The sequence below is a fragment of the Delphinapterus leucas genome, unplaced genomic scaffold, assembly GCF_059928025.1.
Source record: "Delphinapterus leucas isolate spDelLeu-1000000601 "Yukka" unplaced genomic scaffold, BTC_Dleu_Yukka2 spDelLeu_asBTCV2_sq25, whole genome shotgun sequence".
NCBI classification, from domain to species: Eukaryota; Metazoa; Chordata; class Mammalia; order Artiodactyla; family Monodontidae; genus Delphinapterus; species Delphinapterus leucas.
This window is the reverse complement of record NW_028322234.1, coordinates 7,180,992-7,206,479: the sequence shown is the minus strand read 5'-3', so window position 1 is coordinate 7,206,479 and position 25,488 is coordinate 7,180,992. Positions and strand designations below refer to the sequence as shown.

The following is a 25,488-nucleotide window of genomic DNA, read 5'->3' as shown; positions in this document are numbered from 1 at the left end:
GCCTGCCCTGTTATTCCAGATGCCTCTCGTGTTGGAATAACAGCAGAACAGCCTGCATCTCCTGACCCCAAGCACAGTATGTGACCTGGCTGCTGACTCTGAACCAGAATCTCAGGGTGCCAACAACTCGCCTCCAGCTCTCCTCTGGTTCCGCCTCTGAAGTGCTGTGTGACCTGGAGCCAGTGCCTCAGCCTCTCTGTGCTACCCCCAGCAAGGCTTCCAGGGGATGATGGTACAGATCTCTCACTGGATAACTGGCGCAGCCAGGAGCCGAGCACAGCTCTCAGCTAGCCTGCTAGGACAGGAGCGCGGTTGGGGACCCCTGTCTTCTCTGGCTGTGGCCTGTGCATTCCACCTCGTTCCAGCCCGTCTTTCCCACCACCCACCCAGTCACGTAGACTTCAAGTGCACACTCTGCCTCACCAACTGCCTTTATTGGGCACTCAGCCCCAGGGCACTGGCGCGTGCGGGAAGGGCGAGGGGTGTCACTGGAGCAGGGACCCTCGGGCGGGAGGTGTGGCCAGTGATGCCTCCTGGCCCCCAGGACACGTGCCGTGGCCCCCAGACATCTCTGTAACCCTCGGAGCTGACCCAGCGGAAGGGCGTGTGGGGTCGTGACCCTGGCCGCCACGGGGCGTCTCCCCCAGTTCCAGGCTCACTTGGGGGTGTTGAAGGGCACGGCGCGCTGATTCATGGGGTTGTCCGGCGAACGCAGCCACTCCTTCTTGAGCATCTGCTTCAGCTGTGACAGCCGCATGTTGGGGTTTTCTTGCTTGAGCCGCGGCAGCTGCGCCTCCTCGAAGGCAGTGAATGCCGCCCGCATTCTGCGCTCAGGGTGTCTGTCTGCCGCCTCCTCCGCCACGCTGGTAAAGGCGCAGGCGTCAAGGGGGGCTGGGGCGTGGCCCGCCCCGCCCCCAGAGTCTCAAGCTCCCCTCTGGGCCCCAAGCCCCACCCCAAAGACCTAGGCCCTGCCCCGTACCTGAGCACTGCGATGGCATCCTCGATGGTGCGCGCCTCCACGCTGCCCTCCTCCAGCAAGCGGCGGTTCACATTCTCCTCCAACGGCACTTCCAAGTGGCTCTTGGCTTTCTCGGCTGGGGGCGGTAGCGACCGGGGGACAGAGACATACCAGAAACAGAGAGAAATAAGCAGAGACGCAGAGTTCCATGGAGATGAGAGACACCATAGGGGAAGAAGTAGGGGAGAAAGGGAGGAAGGCAGGCAGGCAGAGAAGGATGCGGGAGAATGGAAACACAACTTGAGCTCCCCGCCCAGTCCTACCTTCGGGATGGGCCAGTCCTGCCCGCCCAGTCCCCAAACTAACTTCCCTGCAGCCCACCACTCAGGAGGCACCTCATACGTGGCTGCTGTCTCCTCACCTCGGGGCACCACATCAGCTGTGGGGACCCCGGGGAGCACAAGCCAGGGTCAGGTGCAGAGTAATTACACACCTGTGTGCCTATGGCGTCCGTGCTCAGAGCCAGGCCTGCCGAGACACCGCCCACCCACCCTTCACCTTGCAGAGCCCAGGCAGCTTCTCTGGAGGTGGGGAGTGGGGTCTGGACTCAGTCCAGGGGGTAGGCCCACTGCCTACTGTTTATCAGGTAAAAGGGCAGCTCCAGAGTGGGCCGAGGCCCCCACCTGGGTCCGGGGCTTCCTTGTGCTGATGGTCTCGGCGGAGCGTCTCCTCAATCTGGGTGCGGGTGACCTTGCTGGAGGTGGCCACTCGCGGGGCCTTGCTGCCCTTAAGCCTTGAGTCCTCCTCCTCCAGCAGCCGCTGTGCCTCCTTCTTGCGCTCCAGCTGCTCCAGGCGCCGCTTCTCCTTCTCCTCCTGGGGGATTGGGAGTCAGGAGTGGACCCCGTCCCACTGGCATGGGGTCCAGTTTCCATCTCAACCAGTCTGGATGGAGGCCTTGCTGTGTGCTAGACCCCATGATGGGCGTAGGGGACATGGATGGGAGCACGATGAGCCTACCTGGTGGCTCCCATCCTGTATGACTAGGGAACAACAGGGAACCTTGGCCAAGGCAGTGGGTGGGTGGCTCCTGAAGAAAAAGTGACACCTGGGCTGGAGGAGGAGCCAGCCAGGAAAAGAGCTGGGGAAGAGGAGAGTCCTTAGTGGTGGGAATGGTGGGTGCAAATGTCCTGAGGCAGGAACCACCTAGCATGACAGAGGAACAGCACAGAGGCTGGTGTGGCTGGAGGGAGGAGGGGAAGTGTGGAGGACGAAGACGTGGGGAGGGCAGAGGTGGTACCATGGGGAGCCTCAAGGGCATGGGGAGGGGTTTGTACTGGATTCCAAAGGCAACAGGAGCCACTGGGGTCTGGACCCATTTGCCAGCTGGGACAGCGCTTCTGGCTTTATAGCCAGGAGACCTTGGGAGGCACCATCGAAGTGTTCCCAGCTGAGCGTCACAGGGGCTGGGACTGATCCCACCTTGGCTCCCCAGGGAGGCCTGGATGCCAGCTGGTCGAGGGGACATGTGGCCTGTAGGACTTGTCCTTGGCCGCTGCCCCTGCACTACTACAGGGACAGAGCGAGGTTCTGGTTCCTTTGTAGTGCAGTGTGGCTGTGTGGCTGTAGGCTTGGAATATTCTGCCGCCTCCCGCCCAGTACTCCCAAAGGGCCCTGCACTGCAGGCACTCCCACCCGCCCACTCACTGCCTGCAACTCTGCCATCTGCCGGCCAGGCCTCAGGGACAGTCCCTACGCCTGCAGTGTCCCCCGTGACAGGGCTAACTGCCCCAGAAAAGGGGTTCCTGAGGACACGTACTGGGCCTCTGACCTCCAACCTGCCTGCCTGATAGGAAAGAAGCCGGGGGGGTGGAGGGGACGGGGAGGGTGGTGGTTAAAGATCAAGGCTGTTTGGGCACAGCTGCTAGGATCCCATGTCTGTGGTCAGACACCTGGGGTAGGGCCATCGTGCTCTGAGTCTCAGTTTCCCCATCGGTCAGAGGTAATGTCCTCCTGAGGCTCCCCGACCACTGCATGGTGCGTGTACAGCCCATGTTCACCCTGTCCACAGCACGGCCTTGCCTCAGGGCCTTTGCACTAGCTGTTCTGCCCTGCTGGAGCACCACTGCCAGCTTCCTTTCCTGATTAACTCTGGCTCATCCTGAGCTCCTGGCTCTCTGTCCTTCTGCTCTACCACACGGCTCTTTCCCGTGTTCCACAAACCCCTGTTTTCTAGTCTTCCGATTATCTGGTTAGTCCCTGAGGCAGGAGGCAGGCCCTGGCCCAGCACACAGTAGGTGCTTAAGTAGTGTGCTGGGTGAATGAGTGAATGAATTCCAGAAGGCTCCAATCTCAGGAAGGACATGCAGAATGGGGCCATTAGTCTCTAGCGACATGGGACTGAGGCGGGAACATGAGAGTTTATACTTTGACGTTCGGCAGACTTTTTTTAAAAAGACGCTCGCAGTTTTTTATAAAGGCCAATTAGCAATTGGCAGCATCTGGTGATGGGTGAAGGATGAGGCTGCGGCAGAATATTCTGGAGCCATCAAAAATGAGCCTCATAAATAACTGAGATGGAACCCAGAGAGTCAGGTGCTCATTGCCGAGTTGCTTAATATGGAACAAATGGAAACGAAATGCCAGCCTCTGGGCGGGGCGATGAATTACGGCCCAGCGCAAGGCGGCTGGCAGAAATCTGGCTGTGTGATCCCATTTAACGGAGGGCATGGCCTTTAGGGTATGGCATTGGGTGAGAAGAGCCTTTGGTGTCACATGGGCAGGAGATGCTCATTTTCTTTTAGTGTTTTGGAACAAACGTGGATTTGTTTCTTTTTCGTAAAAACAGTATCTTTTTAAAGCAGCTGTCACGTAAGGAAAGAAGGAGGGACCGGGTGTGCTGTGTAGACTGTGGACCCCCCTCACCCATCAGCAGGAAGAGGGATAAACAAAACCCAGAAAACCACCCCATGGGGAAGGAGAACCATCAATAGCTCCAGGTAAAACACTCGGGGGGGCGGTCCCTGGTGGTCTAGTGGTTAGGATTTGGCGCTTTCACTGCTGTGGCCCAGGTTCAATCCCTGCAGCACGGCCAAAAATAAAAAAGGAAAACACTCAGGCGGGGGGACTGCCTGGGAGGGGCATGGGGGCTGGGAATGTTCTAGAGAGCAGGGGTTGGCAAACTCTGGCCCTCCACCTGTTTTGGTAAAGTTTTAGCCTATCTGTATATGGTGGCTTTGTGCTACAGCGACAGGGTCGAGTAGCTTTGAGAGCCTGTCTGGCCCCTATTGCCTGTCGGACCTCTGCCCTGTGCGTTCTTCTAGGTGTGTGCTACACAGGGGAGTGGACAGGCAAATGCTCCCTGGGCCACACCCCTGGGGCATGGATGCTTGCAAGGCTATTAGTCAAACCTCATCACAAACCAGAAGGCAGATCCCTGGCTTCAGCTAACGCCAGCCTGGCTCCAGCCCCTCCTCACAGCCCTGTGACCTGGACTTCCTGCCTTGTCTGTGCCTCAGTTTCCTCATTTAGAGGATGGGGATGACACCGAGGCCCAAGATGCAGGCCTGGGGAGGGCTCCTGGGGCCCTGGGCTGGGCTGCTGCCACTCCCGGACTGTGGAAAGGTCTCTGGCTTTTCTGTCTAGATAATGGATCCTTGGCAGACATTAGTTTTCCTTTTGGGTTTTCAACTTTCCTATATTGTCAAAATGTTGACAGTCAAAAAGAAAATTTAAAGACCTCCATGGACCCAGTGCAACATTGAGGGCGCTGAGGGGAGGGAACAAGTGATATTCAATTCCGACTAAAAACAAGGCAGGATCCAGCCCTGCACAGAAAGACAATGGGAAAAACTCACAAAAGTGCCCAGGTGCCCCCTGAACTGGGCATGCAGGGATGGTGTGTCACCACTGCTATTCCAGAACCTTTAACAGTCCCAGCTGGAGCCTATAACCAGCCCAGGGGACTAGAAGAGGCTAAGAATGGTTTCTGGTGCCACCTACTGGGCCAAGAGGGTCAGCATCAGCCCTGAACCACTCCAGACACCAATTAAGCACCCACTCACTGTGTGTGTGGCGCTGCGGGCCCCGCAGGAGACGGCCAACCATCCTGGCCCTCTTTCGTGTTCTTATAAACACCTGGAAATGCCTCCAGGCCCCAGGTCAGCAGGTCAGAAACAGGATCTATCAGCATGTGTCAGCCTCGGCACTGCTGAAGTCAGGCTGGCTCACTCTGCTGTGGGGCCATCCTGTGCACTGCCAGGTGTTGAGCAGTATCCTGGGCCTCTGCCCACCAGATGCCAGTAGCACCCTCCAGCTGCCAGTTGTGAAAACCAAAAATGTCTCCAGATGTTGCCAAGTGTCCCCTGGGTGCGGAATCGCTCCAGAGTGAGGTTGTGCCAGTCTAGACCAGCCCTGGCATCACACGAAGGAGAGAGACAAGCTCGTGGAGGGCTTGCCATTTCCTAAACGTGCCAAGTCCTGGCCACCCCAGGGCCTTTGCACGAGACTTTGCCTCTGTTTCTGTCTCCCTTCTTGCCCTTGCTCCGTGTCCAATGACTCCTCACCCTTCAGGCCAAAGACCCAGGGGCCTCTCACCACCTTCTACTGTGTTGACCGCCCACCTTGCCCATGGGTGGGGCATGGGAGCCCAGGGCCCACCCACCTTGCGCTGCTCCTTCCTCATGACGTGTTTGTCCTCATCCTTCCAGTAGGCATCCTCCAGCTCCTTCTGCTTCTTGGCATCAGCTACCGCCTTGGCCTCAGCCCTCCGTGCCCGGGCCGCTGCCGATTTAGTGTTCTCGCCCTGGAACTTCTTGGGCATCCCTCGGAACGCTGTGAGTGGAGGGCAGGGACCAGTGACTCTGGGGCATCCACCCTTGGCAGCCCCAGACTCACACCCGTGCAGCTACGACCCCGTTGGGGGCCTCAGTAGCTCTGTCTATGAAACAAGGGCTTTGGATTTATTAATCTCTCTTTTAAAAAAAAATTCACCTATTGAGGTGAATTTTACGTAATACAAAATGAACCACCTTAAAGTGCACAGTTCAGTGGTATTTAGCACATTCACGGCGTTGTGCAACCATCCCCTCTATCTAGTTCCAGAACGTTTCCATCACCCCCAGAGGAGACCCGTCCCCATGAGCAGTCCCTCTCCCACCTCCCTCCCCCAGCAACCACTAATCTAATTTCTGTCTCTATTGATTTCCCTATTCTGGACTTCTTTCACTCAGCATCATGTTTTCGAGGTTCATCCATGTTTGAACATCTGTCCGTGCTTCATTCCTTTTTATGTCTGAATAATATTCCATCGTATGGATGGGCCACATTTTGTTTATCCATCTGTCCATGACGGACACGTGGGTTGTTTCTACTTTTCAGCTCTTACAAGTCATGTTGCTCTAGATCCCTGCGGGCCAGTCTGTGTGTGGACCCTCCCACTCTGCTGGCTATGAGGCCTCAGTGTCCCAGCCCCACAGCCCTGAGGCCGAATCCCCCTCGCCCTGGGTAAGCAGCTGCCATGAACTGTTCCCAATGATCCAGCCCAGGCTCACACAGCCAGGAGATTTTAGAACAATCGTAAAGCTGTTGTCCAGCTGGTCTGTGTGAGTCCCATACTGGGTGCTGGGGAAATGATGACACCAAATGGGAGGTGCCACCCTCCCCACACCCAGTCCCCTACTAAGCATTTTATATGGCCCAACTACATTGAATGCTCTCAAAGCCTTAAACACGGGGACTGTCCTTATTCCCTTTCGAAGGTGGGGAAGTCAAGGTACCTGGCTAAGTTGCACAGGGCTGAGCCTGGAGTTTCACCTCTAAAGCCTGCCTTTCAGGTGAGGAAGGGAAGCCAAGAAATTAAGATCACCCCACCTCCAGAGTGCTGACTGAGGACACAAGCACTGTGTGGTCAGGGCAAGCCTTCAGCTCTCTAGGCCTCAGTTTTCCTCATCTGGGAAATGGGCTGATTTCCATCACTCCTGGTTGTCCTCTCCCCACTGAGAATCTCCAGCTCAGTCCCTTGCTGAACCTTGGAGAAGTAGGCCCAGCATCGAGAATGATGGGGAAGGAATGTGGGGGCCATCCTGACTCAGGACCACCAGGCAACCCCCCACCACCAACCTCCTAGCTGTGTGGCTTGTGGGGGAGAAGGCTCCCATCATCTGAGAAGTAGGGTTGATTCCAGTCCCTCCCTGCACAGGATGCAAGAGCTGCCATGGCAGGACTGGATATGCCAGCCTGATCCTGTACTTCTCCCAGCTGCTCCTGGGCCCCCTGAATCAAGCATTCATTACTGAGCATCTACAATGTACCCAACAGAAAACCTCACCTGGATTCCCCAGAAGAGCACTAAGAAGTGGGTGGGGGTCACAGTCTAAGTGTCAGGTGAGGAAACTCCCCACATGCCACCTCTCCCTCCATCTCCCCCTCACTTTCTCAGCAGCAGCCACACCAACCTCCTTGCCTTTTTTCAAGCCTACAAAGCATGTTCCCACCTCAGGGCCTTTGCACTTGCCCTGCCCACCACTTTTGCTCCTCTTTTTATCCAGTTAATTCCTATTTAAACTTCAGGGCTCAGCTCAGGTGTTGCCACCTCCAGGAAGCCTTCCCTGACACACGCCCTCTCAGACCATAAACTTCTCTCTGAGGTACTTGTTTAGGTTGCTATCTATGTTCATTTACAGGATTATTCGACAAATGTCCATCTTCCCCACCAGGCTGGGAGCTCTATGAGGGCAGGGCTGGGACTGCTTCAGTCAGTGCCCTGCAGAGTAGGGGCTCAAAAAATGTTTTGCGCAAATGAATGAACAAGCATCTATTTCCAGGGTTCCCTCAGTATTTACTTCACACTCTGTGTTGTGTCCAAACTCAGCTTCTCACTTCTCTTCCCACTCACTTCCCTCTCCAGCCTCTGAGCCTTTGCTCTTGCTATGCCTTCACCCGATACACCCTCCTCTGTCCCTTCTTCCTGTGAAAACCTGCCCACTCACAGAGACTCAGCCCCAGCATCTCCTCCTCCTCGTGTTGCTTAAGACCCCCAATTCCATCCCAAAGCCTGACAGGGCTTTTCTGACCCCCTCTTCAGGCCAGGACTGAATATTTATGTCCCTCCAAAATTTATATGTCGAAGCCCTAACCCTCAATATGACTGTATTTAGAGACAGGGCTGGGACTTCCCTGGTGGCGCAGTGGTTAAGAATCCGCCTGCCAATGTGGGGACGCGGGTTCGATCCCTGGTCCGGGAAGATCCCTCTTAGATGCTGCAGAGCAACTAACCCTGTGCACCACAGCTACTGAGCCTGTGCTCTAGAGCCCGCGAGCCACAACTACTGAGCCCGCGCACCACAACTACTGAAGCCTGTGCGCCTAGTGCCTGTGCTCCACAACGAGAAGCCACCACAATGAGAAGCCCGCACACCGCAACTAGAGAAAGCTCACGCACAGCAACGAAGACCCAATGCAGCCAAAATATAAATTAACTAATTAAAAAAACGGTACCTTATCCTTTAAAAAAAAAAAAAGAGAGACAGGGCCGGTGAGGAGGTGATAAAGGTTAAATGAGGTCTTAAGAGTGGGGCCCTAATCTAGTAGAGCTGCTGTCCCTATAAGAAGAGAAAAAGTCACCAGAGCTTGCTCTCTCCACCATGTGAGGGAACAGTGAGAAGGTGCGCATCTGCAAGTCCGGAGGAAAGCCTGCATCTGGAACCAAACTGGCTGGCACCCTGATCTTAGACTTCCCAGCCTCCACAATTGTGAGCAAATAAATCTGTTGTTTAAGCCACCCAGTCAGTGGTATTTTGTTATGGCAGCCAGAGCTAATACAGACAGCTTTTCTCCTCTGTTTGATAAACACTCACACACATACACTTTGTCATTCAGTAAACACGCACTGTACACCTAGTATGTGTGGGATGCTGGGGAAAGAGGCAGTGCTGATGGGCTTCCTGACAGAATGGGACTCCCCGGCTTGTTGGGAGATAGACAATAAGAGTGGTAACTCCAGATCAGAGCTGTGATGGGGCCATATGGACGCTGAGGAAGTCGGGAGGGGGCTTCTGACCCAGCCTGGGGAGGGATGGGGAGGGGGTGTCAAAGGGCTTCCTGGAGGAGACATCAAAGGAAAGACTTAAGGGAGTGGGGAGATCCAAGCCCCCAGGGGTGTGGGGGAGGCAGGCTGGGAAGGGGATTTGTATTCCAGGGTATGGGAAGGTGCGCAGGGCGTCAGAGCCCTCTGGGGTTGGTAAGGAGGTGAACTGGAGGATTGAGACAGAAGCATGGAACTCAAACAGGGGGTCTAAGGAGTGGCTTTGGCTAAGCAGTGGGTACACTTAGGGGGGAATCAAGACCTTCGTGGCTGATTGGATGTGAAAGTAAGAAAGAGAATAAAAGATGAAACTCAACGCTGCCTCCTCCAAGAAGTCCTCCCGCTACCCCTTCTAGGCTCCCCCAGCCCGTCGTCCCTCTCCCCAGCCCTGATCCCATTGCAAGAGGCCAGGGACGTCCGTACCCAGCTCTGTCACCCCCAGGCCTGTAAGCTGCTCAGGAGCAGGACCGGAGATAGGTGGCCTCGAGCAGGACGCTATCCCTCTGGGTCTCAGTCGTCCGCTCCGGGAAATGGGCATAGCCCCTGCTGGAGCCCTGGAGACGGTGATCAAAAGCGCCTCCGTCTCCGAGCACCCCATCTCCAGCCCTCCCGGGGAGGTGGTCCCAGGCCCAGCAGCCCCGCTGGGCCCACCCGCACCCCGCCCCCCGGCTCCGCCCGCGCCGCTGCCGCTCCTACCTCCTTCCCCCGGCGCCGGCCCGGTCGCACCTCCGTGACGTCACCGCAGGGCTTGCGCGTTGAGCCCCAGGGGGCGCGTGCTGATTACGTCTCGGCTCCGTCGCCATCTTGGTAGAGGAGATGCTGCTTTGGTCTCCAAGTCAAGGGCTTTAGCCGTTTCTTTTTGTCTTCAAGAAGAGAATATTTTATAAACCCTCATCCCTTGCGCTCACTTCATATGTTAGCTAGTCAGGAGAGGAGAGCAGAAACTACAATCTGGACCATTGTCTCTACAAAGATGGCCGTTGCCCAGATGAAAAATGGAGTCCTCGGTTTCACATGTGGGTCTGGCGGCGTCAGTCAGGAGTTGCTTGGCCGCCAGGGCGCGCCAGAACCCGCGGTCCGCGAGTGGTGAGTAGACGCGCTTTGCCTGAGGAAGACTCAGGCCCTTCGCCATCGCTTTGTGCTTTGAAGACGCTCTCCTAGTACACATTCTCTGCCTCCCTCCTGCGAAGTTGAAGTGGGAGGGAGCAGGAGAAAGGGACAGAGAAGTTAAAACACTCCGTGCTGTCCAGGTGGGGAAACAGGCTCAGAGAGGAATTGAATTTGACCAAAGTACAATCGAAGGACTGACTCAGAATCCCTCCTCCTGGATTGCTATCCACCCGCGCACACACCTTGCTCTTGTATTTTATTCAACAATTAGGTTTTGGGGACCAGTTTGTCCTCGGCACCTATGCTTTAGATTTTCTTCACTTAACGAAGCCTCAGTGTCCTCATCTGTAAAAATGGTAGTACAAGGGGGCTGAGAATGATTATACTGGGCCTGGCTGTACGTAGAGAAGCAGGGCATGGATTTAGGGGCAGTTTAGGCAGGTCGGGTTGACCACGGAGTCCATACTCCAAAAGGCAATCCCAGTGACACTGCTGGCACCTGAGTCGGATTGTTTACCTCCCCTGCTCTCAAGCTTCGAGTGGGTCCCCACTGCCCTGCAGGACTCACCCCACCGTCCCATCTCATCTCCCTCCTCTTCCCCACTCTCTCTCAGCTCCAGCCACACCAGCCTCCTTTCTCCCAATTGCCAGACACAGTCCTGCCTCAGGGAATTTGCCTGTGAAATATCCCTTCCTGAGAAAGACCTCCCTGACCTCCCCAAGGATCAATAGTTGGTGCCCCGCCCCCAGCCCTCTTAATTGCCTTCATAGCATCAACTTGCTTTGTTGGTTTACCTGTTTATTTTCAGTCTCCCCTATGACTGTGATGTCTGGAGGATGGAACCCCTTCACCTGGAATATTTGTCACCAAGAAGAAGGGGCTCAGCATAAACTTATTGTTGTTCAGTATGGGGTGGGGGTTGAAAGTGCCAAAGGCAACACCTAGTTAAGCTTCTACTGGTAAAGATCCAGGTTTTAAAAAGAAAAACAAATTTTTTTTTTTTTAATTTAAAAAACAAGCCAGGCTTGTCACATCTTCCTGAGGGCGGGAGCTTCTTATGTCTGTTGACATATCTGAGGGGTGCAGGTCAAGTGAATCGTTCCAGAACAAGTTAAGTCTTCTACAAGGAGATTTCTGCCACCTCCCAGGCCACAGGGCATGGCTCGCATTCCTGAGAACTCTTGACTTCTATTGCTCTGACATTCTATAGCTCTTAGAGGCTCACATTCTCTAGTAAGTATTGAGGGTCTACTCTGTGCCTGTGATAGGAGCGCAGCAGTGAATGAGACAGACACAGTCCCTGGTCTCCTGGGGCTCACAGTCAGGAAATCATACAAAAAATTATGATCCTAACCTTGGCCGGAAGATGTGCGCCGTATTGAGAGTGGACTATAGAAGCCTGCAGACAGATTTTATGTAACACACACGGTTTTATCTGATAACAATGATGAATTTTATTTCTCTATTATATATTTGTATATTCATATACCCCTGTATGCCTAAATACACACATAGAGAGCTATATTAACATACTGCACTGCAAATTGTTACATGAATAATGTACACAATGAGGAAAATTCAAATTTGGGTCTTCTTTTCCCTGTAAAGTGGCTGTTACTTCATGTTAAGATGCACAGACATTGCCTTTTGTCCCCCAAATATTGTTAACTCTTATGCTTTTTGAAATGTTCCCAAATTGTTTTTTGAAAAGATCCCTTACTTTTGAAAAAAATTAAGTCCCTCATAACCATTGTTTATTGCCGGGAAAATATTTCTTGTCTTTATGACTTAAATCTTTTCTCCAGCAACCATCATGATTTTACCTTTCCCAAATTCAGGCTCCAAATTCAGAATAAGACAACTCTGAAGATGTCTTTTATGCCTCAACTCTCATTGGGCATCCTGAGATTGCCATTGGTTAACACAGATATTTGTTCCTTCACCTATAGAAGCAAGGACAAAAGTATCATCAAGTTTGTCTAGAATTCTTGGGGACTTGGTGGCCCGGTGGTTAAGAATCCGTCTTCCAATGCAGGGGACGCAGGTACGATCCCTGGTTGGGGAGCTAAGATCCCACAGGCCGCAGGGCAGCTAAGCCTGTGCACCACAACTAGAGAGGAGCCCGTGCAGGGCAACTAAGCCTGTGCTGCAACTACTGAGCCTGTGCACCAGAACTACAGAGAAGCCACCCACAATTAGAGAGAAGACTGTGCGCTGCAACGAAAGATCCCACATGCCGAAACTAGGACCCGACGCAGCCATAAATAAATAAATAAATATTTTTAAAAAAAGTTTGTCTAGAATTCTCCAAATTTTAATTAACTCCAAACTGTTAGGAGAGCTTTTTCATTTACCAAATTTAGGATTTTTTTTAAAAAGTGACAAAAAGAGAGCCATATTCCTCCGTTGGTTGTACTGATGTAAAATTTGCTAAGATAAGTATCTTTCAATGATTGTATACTTTTCAGGTTACAAGAAGCATGGCCATGCAGAAGCACAAAGATTGCTACGAAAAGCAGCTGCAAAAGTATTTGTTTCTTGGATTCTCGATCCACAATTCTTTTCTTTTTGTTCAGTGAAAGGGATGGAGAGGCAGTAGGGATCTTGACTCAGTCACATGGGAGTCGTCCAGCACCATTGTTTATTTCAATCTTTCATTGGATTCAGTAGCCAGGATTCAGTAACCTTGTGTAAGAACTAGGGCAGCAGCAGCAGAATTTGTGGAAGCTTCAGTGACTGGGTTCTGGGGTCTCTGCTCAACTAATTGGACCCCATGCCTGCCTGCAGACTGCGCTTCAGATAGAAAACACTCAGCATTCTCAGCTCCTGCGAGATATTCCTGTTTTCCCTTTCACGTGTCACTCTCCATCACCGTAACACTCTAAACCCTGCCACCCTCCTTCCCTCCTCAAAGAAGGGGAATCCACAGTTGCCTCCCCATGTTAAAGAATTATCCCAACTCAGGACACCCCTGGTGGTCCAGTGGTACAGAATCCGCCTTTCAGGGCAGGGGACGTGGGTCCGATCCCTGGGCTGGGAACTAAGATCCCACATGCTGTGGGGCAATTAAGCCCGTGCGCCACAACTACTGAGCCTGAGAGCCTCAACTAGAGAGAGAAAACACGCATGCCACAACTAGAGAGAAGCCCATGCTCCACAATGAAGATCCCGCGTGCCACAACAAAGACCTGATGCAACCAAACAATAAAAAATAAAATAATTATCCTGACTCAGGGGTGATCTTATAGAGCTGTGCTGTCCATTAGAAATAAAGGTAAGGTGGGCCACTGATTGGGTTTAATACTTCCTAGGCACCACATTAAAAAAGAAAAGAAACAAGTGGAATTCATTTCCTGATAAATTTCATTTAGCCCAATGGAGCCAGGATATTGTGAATTCAACAAGTAATGGAATTCTAAAACAAGACATAGCAAAGATCTCAGAAATCTCCCATCTTCCAAGGTCTAAACTTGCCGATAGCCTTGTTGGCACTAAAAATCAGACACCTCAAGTTATCTCATTGTGAGTAAATAATAGTCTGATGTGCATTTGGTGGTTCCACTCCCAATCCTGAAGTCTACCCTATCACAGGCTGATGTGACTAAATACTGCAGGAGACTCGGAGGTTGCCCACACAGTATCACACGTGCAAGCTGCTTTTCCACATTGTCCACGTAAGCAATCCCAACATCACCTGAAACCTCAAGAGACAGTGTTCTGAAAAAGTCATCAGAGGAAATCTGCCCTTGAATCTTTTTTTTTGCAGTACGCGGGCCTCTCACTGTTGTGGCCTCTCCCGCTGCGGAGCGCAGGCTCCGGACGTGCAGGCTCAGTGGCCATGGCTCACGGGCCTAGCCACTCACACGGCATGTGGGATCTTCCTGGACCGGGGCACGAACCCGTGTCCCCTGCATTGGCAGGTGGACTCTCAACCACTGCGCCACCAGGGAAGCCCGAATCTTTTTTTTTTTTTTTTAATTTATTTTCTGGCCGTGCAGCGCGGCATGCAGGATCTTAGTTCCCCAACCAGGGATCGAACCCGTGCCCCCTGCACTGGGAGCACGGAGTCTTAACCACTGGACTGCCAGGGAAGTCCCTGCCATTGAGTATTGATGGAAAGAGTTTCATCAGGCTCTGTGATCTGTGTTTCCCAGTTAAAAACAGTTAGTTCATCTTATCCTGACCACTGGATATCCATTCCATTGGGAGACCTTAAACTGAGGATTCTTGGCACGCTCTAGAAACCTACAGCTGCAGTAGATAGACAAGTCCCTGTGAAAATTAACAGAGGGAAATCTCATTTAAAATGGAGTCAGGAAGCCCTGAAGGGGGAGCTCTCCCTCTCACAGATATACCTTCTGTTGCAGCTTACTTTACACTCCTGGGCAGGAAGAAGACTACTACTCCTACAGGAGAAAGGTTTTTTCTTTGCCCAGCAACAGCCCAGCCAATGAGAAACTATCACCACTGTCACCACCCTGAATTCTTGCTTTCCTCCGGTGGACTTTCCTTCATAGCAGCGCCCCCTCGCCCCACTTCCCACTTTCCTCTGTAAAGTAATGTTCTCCTTTGTTCTCTGGACTTGCACATGATTTGCCATAGCTTGCATGGGCTGAATTGCAATTCCTCTGCCATTCCCTAGTAAACTCATTTCACTAGTAAAATAACTGGCTATTTTAAAGGTTGACACCCCCTACCCCCCACCACATAAAGCATCAGCTGTGGACGACTTCCTCCCAAGATTAATTTTCTGATTCCACAGTCATTTTTTAACTTTGCTTTCCCCCTGTTCATCTTGCGTATTATCGTATGTTGGCACCCTCTATTAAATGGCTGAAAGTTTTCTCAGTATGCTCTTTCTCATCTTCATCCTGGACTAGAGACCTCCTATGGTTTCCTTCTGCCACTTAAACAAGAAAAAATCTCTCTTGTGTGTGTTTCACAGACTGCAGCTAGTCTTCTGGATAATAGCTGATTGCTGCATCTTCATTCCCCACCTGATCCTGCTGACAAAAACGTAATAGCTATGCCTCTAAACAATTCAGAAGATAGATGTTGAGGGTTGACTTGTGTCTCCCCAAACTACCTATTCAAATCCTAGCCCCTGGTACCTGTGAATGCGACCTTATTTGGAAATAGGCTCTTTGCAGATACAGTCAGGTTACAATGAGGTCATATTTGATAAGGTGGGCTGTAAGGCAATGATGGTGCCCTTATGAGAAGAGGAAAATTTGGACACAGACATACAGAGGGAGAAGGCCACGTGAGCACAGAGGCAGAGACTGGAGTGATGCTGCTCTAAGCCAAGGAACTCCAAGGACTGCAGGCAGCCACCAGAAGCCAGGAGAGAGGCACGGAACAGTTTTCTCTCTCAGTCTCCAGAAGGGTCCAACTTGCCGATGCCTTGATTTCAAGCTGAGAAAGTCAAAATAAATATCTGTCAGTTTAAGCCACCCAATTTGTGGAACTTTGTTACAGCAGTCTCAGGAAACTAACATAGTAGATTTCCTTCTATAGGCCCCTCCTACTATGTACACTTTCCTCACCTGCTTAATCCCAAACGGCATTTTGTAAAAATTGGATCTTGATCTAAGGTCAACAAAAGGCTTCTGCTGAGGTCATTACAACTGTATCAGCAAACCCAGCCCATCAGGAGTAGAGACAAATATTTGGGTTATCTCACGTATAATAATGTGTTCCTCTTAGAGACACCCCATTCTGCTCAGAAAAGCTCTCCCCTTAAGAGACTGATGTTTGACTCACGCCTGCTGTGATAAACAGTACTTGTGTTCCCATTCAACCTCTCCTGTTCTGTATTACTGCTTTTTAGGAGGTCCAGCTTCTGCGCTAGAAGTCCCACAAACCCGCTGAAATTCCTTCGCCAGTGTCAGTTTCTTCGTCGTAGCCAGCCCAGGGCAGTCTACACCACTGAAACACTTCCTGCTACACAAGATAACACTGCAGGTCAAGCAGAACCGTCTGTGACCAGAAAAAAGAAAAAGCGGCTTGGATCTCTAGAACAGACCCCAGGTTGAATTGGGGGCATGTTTCCTTTGCCTGGATTTGGTCATCTAGGCTCCTGGCTTTGGGTCCCGCAAGGGGAAGCTTTCAAGATTGTCCCCAGTGATCCCCCACCCTCCGGTATTTTATGCCTTTGTGTAAATCCCTCCCTTTGGAGCGGGTCGGACTTATTAACTTGCTTTTTTTTTTGGCCATACTGCATGGTTTGCAGGATCTTAGTTCCCTCACCAGGGATCGAACCTGGACCCTCTGCAGTGGAAGCGCAGAGTCCTAACCACTGGACCACCAGGGAATTCCCTTACTTGCATTTTTTTTTTTTTGCGGTACGCGGGCCTCTCACTGTTGTGGCCTCTCCCGTTGCGGAGCACAGGCTCTGGACGCGCAGGCTCAGCGGGCCTAGCCGCTCCGTGACATGTGGGATCTTCCCGGACCGGGGCATGAACCCGTGTCCCCTGCATCGGCAGGCGGACTCTCAACTACTGCGCCACCAGGGAAGCCCCTTTACTTGCAGTCAATGAATATCACACAGCAAAAGTGATGAGATGTCACTTCCAAGATTACATTTCGTAGACTATGGGTTCCTATGCCCCAAATTCCTAGCCTCTTTTGCAGTAAGGGTGGCCATGTATGGAAGTATGCTGTAGGGGTTTCTAGGAAAGCTTTTTCTATCCTGATAAAAGGGAGATGCATTTAAAAATATATATTTATTTATAAATATTTGTTTATATTTGGCTGCATCGGGTCTTAGTTGTGGCATGTGGGATCTTCATTGCGACACATGGGATCTTTCGTTGTGGCGCTTGGGCTTCTCTCTAGTTGTGGCCCACGGGCTCCAGAGCATGCAGGCTCAGTAGTTGCAGCTTGTGGGCTTAGTTGCCCCACGGCATGTGGGATCTTAGTTCCCCGACCAGGGATCAAACCCACATCCTCTGCATTGGAAGGTGGATTCTTAACCACTGGACCACTAGGGAAGTCCCGGGGAGATGCATTTTTGTCTTGAATGTAAATGTGATACCTGGACATGCAGCAGCCATTTTGCAATCAGAAGGCAACAAGCCTGGGGATAAAGAGGACACACTAAAGATGGGGCAGCCAAAAAAGAAAAAGTCTGTGGTATCGCGGAGTAGGTGAAAGGGCACCTGGAAATACCTAGTTCTGGATTCTGGACTTCTTGTTACATAATAAAAATACGTCCATGTGTTTAAGAAAAAAAAAAAAAAAAAGACCAGAACGTGCCTTCCATCTTGGGTGTTCTCTCTTGGAACACTTATCCTAGTGGAAGCCAGCTTCTGTGTCATGAGGCAGCCCTGTGGAGCGAGTGAGCATGGAAGTGGATCCTCTAACCCCAGTGGAGCCTTGAACTGATCTCAACCCTGGCTGCAGCCTCATAAGAAACCTTAAGCCACAAGTACCCAGTGTGAAACTGAGTAAAGGAAACTTCATTTAAAATGGAGTCAGGAGGCCAGAAGGGGGAGCTCTCATGCACTATCACTTGATGTCAATTACACATCCCAACAGGAAAAGACCTACCTTGCATTCCCAGCAGGAAAGTGTCTGTCCTTTACTGCCCCAGCAGGAAGAAGGGAGTTTTCGTCTTGCCCAGCAATAGCCCAGCCAGTGGGAACTGTCACAACTTAGCCAACCAGAAGTCATCTCTGCCCTGAACTCTTACTGTCCTCCAATGGACTTTCCTTCAAAGCAACCCCTCTCAACTTCCCCCTTTTCTCTAAACATAACATTCCTCTCCTTTGTTTGCTGGACTTGCCTACAGTTTTTGCTATGGCATGCTTGCCCCGAATTGCAATTCTCTGCTATTCCTGCATAAACCTATTTTGCTGGTAAAATAACTGGCTGTTTTATTTTTAAGGTCAATGCCAGCTAAGCCACTCCCAGATTCCTGACCCACAGAAACCGTGAGATAAATGTTGTTTTCTGCTGCTAAGTTTTAGGGTCATTTGTTACGCATCAGTAGATAGCTAATATAGGGCCTGATAAGCTAAAATAGGGCTAATATAAGGACTATTAAAGAGGACTTCCCTGGTGGCGCCGTGGTTGGGAATCCACCTGCCAATGCAGGGGACACGGGTTCGAGCCCTGGTCCAGGAAGATCCCACATGCCGCAGAGCAACTAAGCTTATGTGCCACAACTACTGAAGTACACGCGGCTAGAGCCCGTGTTCCACAACAAGAGAAGCCACCGCAATGAGAAGCCCGCGCACTGCAACGAATAGTAGCCCCCGCTCGCCACAAGTACAGAAAGCCCGCGTGCAACAACGAAAACGCAACACAGCCAAAAATAAATTAATTTAAAAAGGGAAGGATTAAAAGGTTTGTTTCTGGGTGTTGCTATGGTGCAATTAGCCAACGTAGCCCGTCCAGAGTCTTAAATTCTGCTGCAGAGCCAATTAATTGTCTTGTCAGATGATCCAACAACTGCAACCAAAAGAACAGGAAGGGTTAACTCCATCCAACAACGTTTTCTGGATAACCTCATGAACAGCAAGATCTCGGCAGGGTGAGGTGCTGGATATCATGGATTACTGTCCCACACCCTGACTTCATGTGGATTAGTCAAAAGGAGGGACTGAGAAAAAAACAGCCTGACTGCTGCTAGCTGGAAGTTGATCTGGCTCTACCAGCTTGGCTATTCAACAACGTTGCAGAACCTCAAGTGAGGCCACTCTGGGAGCAGCAAGATAGAAATAAGAGGCCTGAAATCAAGTCCCACCGCCTGAAGTCTAGTTAATTGTGCTGTGCCAACCTCAGTTTCCTGGTTTGGATAATGTACTAAAGTTACCTAAGATGTTACTATTGGAGGTAGCTGGGGGGTGGGTACTCAACTCTGTACTATTTTGCAACTTGTTGTGACCTGTAGTCATATTAAAGACCTAGACTTAGAGAATGGACTTGAGGACACGGGGGTGGCGGGGGGGAAGGGAGGGCGGCGGGGAGGGGGAAGCTGGGGCAAAGTGAGAGTAGCAGCGACATACATACACTACCAAATGTAAAATAGATAGCTAGTGGGACGCAGCAGCGTAGCACAGGGAGATCAGCTCCGTGCTCTGTGACCACCTAGAGGGGTGGGGTAGGGAGGGTGGGAGGGAGGGGATATGGGGACATATGTATGCATATGGCTGATTCACATTGTTGTACAACAGAAACTAACACAGTATTGTGAAGCAATTATACTCCAATAAAGATCTATTAAAAAAATACCTCTTCATCATCATGTCTGAGCACAGACAAAAACAAGAACACTGTGCAAACCAAAACTATGACGAGAAGTCACACACCCTGGCTACCAGGAGCACCCATCATGTCTCACACTTACGAGCAGTAGCTTCGTGCCCTTCGTCCTGTCTCCTAGATAAAAATCAAGAGGCCCATGGGCTTCCCTGGTGGCGCAGTGGTTAAGAAGCCGCCTGCCAATGCAGGGGACAGGGGTTCGATCCCTGGTCTGGGAAGATGCCGCGGAGCAACTAATCCCGTGCGCCACAACTACTGAGCCTGTGCTCTAGAGCCTGCGAGCCACAACCACTGAAGCCCGCGTGCCTAGAGCCTGTGCTCCACAGTAAGAGAAGCCCGTGCACCGCAACGAGATGTGGCCCCACTCTCCTCAACCAGAGAAAAGCCCGCGCGCAGCAACGAAGACCCAATGCAGCGAAAAATAAAATTAAATAAATAAATTTATTTAAAAAAAAATCATGAGGCCCAAATAGAGAATTGTTCCACTTTCTGTTTGTGCCTAATCCAGAGCAAAGCTACACCTCCTTGTTATAATTTTTTTTTTTTTGGTTGTGCCACACGGAGTGTGGGATCTTAGTTCCCCAACCAGGGATCAAACCCACGCCCCCTGCACTGGAAGTGTGGCGTCTTAACCACTGGACAACCAGGGAAATCCCAAAACTGTACCTCCTTGAACCCCAATATAAGAACAAGGCCCTTCTCGAACTCTGGCTGAGATGCTCACAGGTCCCCATGATATGTGTCTGCCTGGTTACGAGGAGCCAGTAACCCAACATACCTAGCATCGTTCAACCAGAGTTCCTGACAGGTCTGCCCAGGCCACTGGGAGAGGGTGCAACAGACAGCTAGCTGGTGCTGTCTGCCATGGTCAGAGCCTGGAGTGTGGTTAGAAGGAAAGGTTTTTACCCCTAAAGTCCCCAAATTCTAGGGATCTGACACTTAAAAACTCTAGATTCTTTTTTTTTCTTACATTGGGCTAAAATATACATAACAAAAAATGTGTCATTTTAACCATTTTTAAGTGTACAGTTCAGTGGCATTAATACATTCACATTGTTGTGCAAAACCAGCACCACTATCCATCCACAGATATTTTGAATCATCCCAACTGCAACTGTGCCCCCGTTAAACGCTAACTCCCCATTTCCTCCCCTACAGCCCCTGGCAACCCCTATCCTCCTTTCTGTCTCTGTAAATCTGATTACTCTAGGGACCTCATATTAGTGGAATCTTAGAGTAAAATTTGTCCTTTTGGTATTGGCTTATTATACTTAGCATAATGTCCTCAAGTTTCATCCATATTGTAGCATGTGTCAGAATTTCCTTCCTTTTTTTTTTTTCTATAATTCTTTCTTTTTTTGTGTGTGCTGTACGCGGGCCCCTCACTGTTGTGGCCTCTCCCGTTGCGGAGCACAGGCTCCGGACACGCAGGCTCAGCGGCCATGGCTCACGGGCCCAGCCGCTCCGCGGCATGTGGGATCTTCCCGGACCGGGACACGAACCTGTGTCCCCTGCATCGGCAGGCGGACTCTCAACCACTGCGCCACCAGGGAAACCCCTAGAATTTCCTTCCTTTTTAAGGGTGACTAATATTCCACTGTATGATATCCTGCATTTTGTTTAGACATTCTGTGGACACCTGGGTTGCTTCCCCCTTTTGGCTCTTCTGAATAATGCTGCTATGAACATGAATGTGCAAGAATCTGTTTGATATTTGCTTTTAATTCTTTTGGGTATGTACCCAGAAATGTGTTGCCGGACCATGTGATAATTCTATGTTCAGTGTTTTGAGGAACCCCCAAACTGTTCTCCATGCTGGCTGTGATTCTTTTTATTTGGCTGCGGCGGATCTTAGTTGCGGCATGTGGGATCTAGTTCCCTGACCAGGGGTTGAACCTGGGCCCCTTGCATTGGGAGCATGGAGCCTTAGCCACTGGACCACCAGGGAAGTCCCTGTGATTCTTTTTTTTAAATCAAATTATTTTGTTTATTTTTGTTTATCGAGGTGAAAGTCACATGACATCAAATTCACCAATTGCACTAGAAAATTCAGTGACATTTAATACATTCATGAGGTTGTGCAACCCTCACCTCTATCTAATTCCAGAATATTTTCACAACCCCAAAAGAAACCCAGGCTCCATTAAGAGTCTCTCCCTCTACCCCCTTCTGCAGCCCCTGGCAACCACCAATCTGCTTTCTGTTTGTATAGATTTGCCTGTTCTGGACATTTCATATGAGTGGAATCACACACCCTGTGGTTTTTTGTGATTGGCTTCTTTCACTGAGCGTGACGTTTAAAGGTTCATCCATGTTGTAGTGTCTATCAGTACTTCATTCCTTTTTATGGCGAGGGCTCTAGATCCTGAGTCTGTGGCTCTGAATGGTGCGTGTTCACCCACCACAGGACTACTGGCCCTAAGACTCAGGCCTGGAGAGAAGCCCATGGGTCCAGCCACGTGCAGCCTCGTGAAGCCCCGGCCCTGTGCCTCGCTCCTCCTCCAGCTCGGCTGTGGGCTCCGACCCTGGCTAAAGGGCATGAGGCCTCCGCAGGCGTCTTGTCTTGAAAACAAATGTTTGAACAAGGGCTGAATTCAGCAAATATGCTGCACCTTCGTGTGGATTTCAACGACCGAATGGGCTGGGGTGGGGATCAGGTGTTAACATGTGACCAGCCCCCTCGAGGACACAAAGTCACTGTTTGCTTTCTGGGGTTGACCCTTCTCCCTGATAGATGTAATCTGTGGGCTCCCTGCTGTCCTTGCACACCTCGGGTGTGTTTTCACTTTGCCCCGATAATGGCCAATCTGGTGCCTCTTTCCCTACATCAAACATGGGCCTTTACCAACAACCCTGGGCTGGGGTCCCCTCAGACCCTGTGGTCACCCTGGCAATGCCTCTGGTCAAGGGCAGTGCTTTTACACTGCCCTTCGAACATGCACCCATTTTTATGCACCAGAAAACTGAAGCTTCTGGAAAACTGAGCTGCCCAGTCACTTTAGCTAGTAAACAGCAAAGTCAGGATTTGAACCCTACCCTGGCCTTACCTTCAGAGTCCTCACCATCTCTCTGTGGGCCGGGATGAAGAGGGGAGGAAGGAGGGAGAGCAGGGGGTCGGACAGATTTTGTTCCAAGGCAATAAAGATCTATGGAGGGTGTGTGAGCTGGGGAGAGAAGTAGGTGTTAGATCCCTCTGGAGTGGGGGAGAGGGCAGGGTAAAGGACAGAGTGCTGGGAGGAGAGACAGAGGGGCTGGTTCAGAGTCTGAATGACAGGGATCAGGGGACCAATGGGTGCTGGGAGTGGGTGAGAGAGAAGTTCATATTTCTCCCCGATTGTGTTTTTCTTGATTTCATCAAACATGGTAACTGTGAGGGGCTGTAAATTGTTGTAACAAGGTTTCCAGAACAATCTGGCTCTCTAAATCTAATATGGTGTGATAAAAGGTAACCAAAAAAGCCCAAGTTTTATAAATCAAAAGATGAATAAGATTTACAATTACTGCTCAGGATCATTTCTATGATTTACTCTTTTTTTATATTTTTTATTATTATTTCTTTTTTCGGTACGTGGGCCTCTCACTGTTGTGGCCTCTCCCGTCGCGGAGCACAGGCTCTGGACGCGCAGGCTCAGCGGGCCTAGCCGCTTCGTGACATGTGGGATCTGCCCGGACCGGGGCAGGAACCCATGTCCCCTGCATCGGCAGGCGGACTCTCAACCACTGCACCACCAGGGAAGCCTGATTTACTCTTTTAAAAAAAAATAATTTATTATTATTATTATTATTATTTTGCAGTACGCGGGCCTCTCACTGTTGTGGCCTCTCCCGTTGCGGAGCACAGGCTCCGGACGCGCAGGCTCAGCGGCCATGGCTCATGGGCCCAGCCGCTCCGCGGCATGTGGGATCCTCCCCGACCAGGGCACGAACCCGTGTCCCTTGCATTGGCAGGCGGACTCTCAACCACTGCGCCACCAGGGAAGCCCTGTTATCTTTATTTATTTATTTTTGCCTGCATTGGGTCTTCGTTGCTGCACACGGACTTTCTCTAGTTGCGGCGAGTGGGGGCTACTGTCCATTGTGGTGCGTTGGCGTCTCATTGCAGTGGCTTCTCTTGTTGCGGAGCACAGGTTCTAGGGCATGCGGGCTTCAGTAGTTGTGGCTCGCGGGCTCCAGAGCTCAGGCTCAGTAGTTGTGGCGCACAGACTTAGTTGCTCCACGCCATGTGGGATCTTCCCGGTCCAGAGCTCAATCCTGTGTCCCCTGCATTGGCAGGCAGATTCTTAACCGCTGTGCCACCAGGGAAGCCCCTATGATTTACTATTAAAGGAAAAAAGTAGATTTCATGGTAATGTGAATAATGTGATCCAGTATTCAGTTTTTTTTTAAAGGAAAAGGAAATTTTTCCCTCTTTAGATCTTTTTTCTGTTTTCATTATGTAGGGGCTCTGTGTTGCTGGGCTACTGTGAGTTTGACCTGTTCCTTGAGTGACTCATTGTCAGGTCAGGATTTGGAGGAAGCGATGTGGATGACCCAGAGAGCGGCAGCAGACTGCACAGCAAATTTCATCAGGATTCTATACTGGTGGGTGGTGACCTGTGAGGTGAGCTGCCTCCTGAGGAGTTTCTGGTTTAGCGGGCATCCCAGGTCCCAGACCCAATCTGAGACCTGGCCCTGGGGAGGACAGAATTAAGGGTGGATCCTCCATCCTTGCACTGTTGTGCCCCAGGTGTACCTGAAACCAGCTGAACCTGAAGGTAACACAAGTAGTGGACCTGGCGAAGAGGTAGGTGTGACCACGCCAGTGGAAACTTACCTGTTCCCTGTCCCAGGTCCTGTCTTCCGCTTAGTCTGGCTTCTTGACAACTCTCCCACCGCACCAGAACAAACAAGAATTTGGGGCCTCTGTCTTGGCCTCAGCTGCAGATGCCAAGGTCAGCAGGGGAGACTGAGACACGCCTTCAGCCCTGGGGTGTGTGTAGGGGGGCGGGGGGGGCGGGGAGCTGTGTGGCCTGTCCCTTCCCGCATTTAGGAGAACAAGTCAACAGGAGTGGGGGTGTAGATGGTGAGGAGAGGCAGAAGGCTAGGTTGCTTCCTAGGGTGCCAGGGTGCATCACGGTCGCTGGGAGGGAGGCTAGGGACCTGCTGGCTTGAAGTCATCGGGTGAAACTCATGCAGATGTTCCGAGCATGTACAATGTACCTCCTCCCATGTACCCTGTGGGACTCAGCTCAGCTGCAGGCTATGGAGATGCCAGGAAGGGGTCAGGAGCCTGGGTGCATGCAAAAATGCTAAATAAAATATTAGCAAATTGAGTTCAGCTGCTTTTTAAAGGACAACATACCAGGGGGGTGCAAGGTATTATTCCAAGGAGGCAAGAAAAATTCAGCCTCAGAAAACCTCATTTACTCAATGAAGAGATGAAAGGAGAAAAATATCAAATGATCATCTCACCGTGCTGGAAAAACATTTGGTAACATTCAGCAACCACTTCCAATCCTTTAAAAAGTTTTTAGTAAATGGGGAATAGGAAGAAATTAGTCTGATCAAAGGTTGTCATTAGAAAGGAAATGTGCATTGTGTTGGATGGTGAAACAGAAGAGGTAACATATTCCAGAACAAGGTATGGCCGCTAACAGTCATGGCTAATATTTAATACTGATGCAGAAGTGCTGGTTAATGCAATAAGAGAAGAAAAAGAACTGAGACCAGATGATACAATCGTCTAGAGAAAATCAAAAAGAATAAGCAAACAAAAATGGATAGAACCTAATGACGAGACTAAAGGCAAGTCCAATATAGGTGGAACACAGAGGATTTTTAGTGCAGTAAAACTATTCTGTCTGATACTGTAATGATGGAGAGAGGACATGATGCTTTTATCAAACCCATGAAATGCACAACACAGAGTCAACTCTAATGTAAACTGTGGACTTCAGAGTTAATAATAATGTATCAATATTCACTCAGCAATTGTAACATTGGCACAATCGGTTGTTCTGATGAAAGTTAAATAGGGAATTCCCTGGTGGTCCAGTGGTTAGGATTCCTCACTGTCACTGCCAAGGGCCCGGG

General features: G+C 50.8%; 1 protein-coding gene and 1 non-coding gene across 3 annotated transcripts; both read right to left on the bottom strand.

Moving 5' to 3' along the window:
* Positions 1-415: 415 nt before the first annotated feature.
* CCDC124 (coiled-coil domain containing 124) lies at positions 416-9,815 on the bottom strand. Of its 2 annotated transcripts, none has more exons than XM_022558773.2 (5): positions 9,735-9,815; positions 5,619-5,788; positions 1,642-1,831; positions 980-1,094; positions 416-863 (listed from the first exon to the last, which is right to left on the bottom strand). In XM_022558773.2, the coding sequence occupies exons 2-5, from the start codon at positions 5,775-5,777 to the stop codon at positions 656-658; spliced, it is 672 nt and encodes a 223-aa protein (XP_022414481.1). In that variant the 5' UTR covers positions 5,778-5,788; positions 9,735-9,815; the 3' UTR covers positions 416-655. The 2 variants fall into 2 exon arrangements, with proteins under 2 accessions (XP_022414481.1, XP_022414480.1); XM_022558772.3 differs by lacking the exon at positions 9,735-9,815 and adding an exon at positions 9,462-9,660.
* Positions 9,816-16,389: 6,574 nt separating this feature from the next.
* TRNAG-UCC (transfer RNA glycine (anticodon UCC)) lies at positions 16,390-16,462 on the bottom strand. The gene has a single exon. It is a non-coding gene; the product is annotated as a tRNA-Gly (tRNA).
* Positions 16,463-25,488: the final 9,026 nt, after the last annotated feature.

Bases quoted from the DNA above. Each gene is read 5' to 3' on its own strand.
- CCDC124 (XM_022558772.3), bottom strand. From the start codon at position 9,636: ATGGGGTGCTCGGAGACGGAGGCGCTTTTGATCACCGTCTCCAGGGCT. The intron at 5,789-9,461 runs GTACGGACGTCC...CTCCACTCACAG, and splicing joins CCTGGGGGTGACAGAGCTGG to CGTTCCGAGGGATGCCCAAG. The intron at 864-979 runs GTACGGGGCAGG...CGCCTTTACCAG, and splicing joins GATGCCATCGCAGTGCTCAG to CGTGGCGGAGGAGGCGGCAG.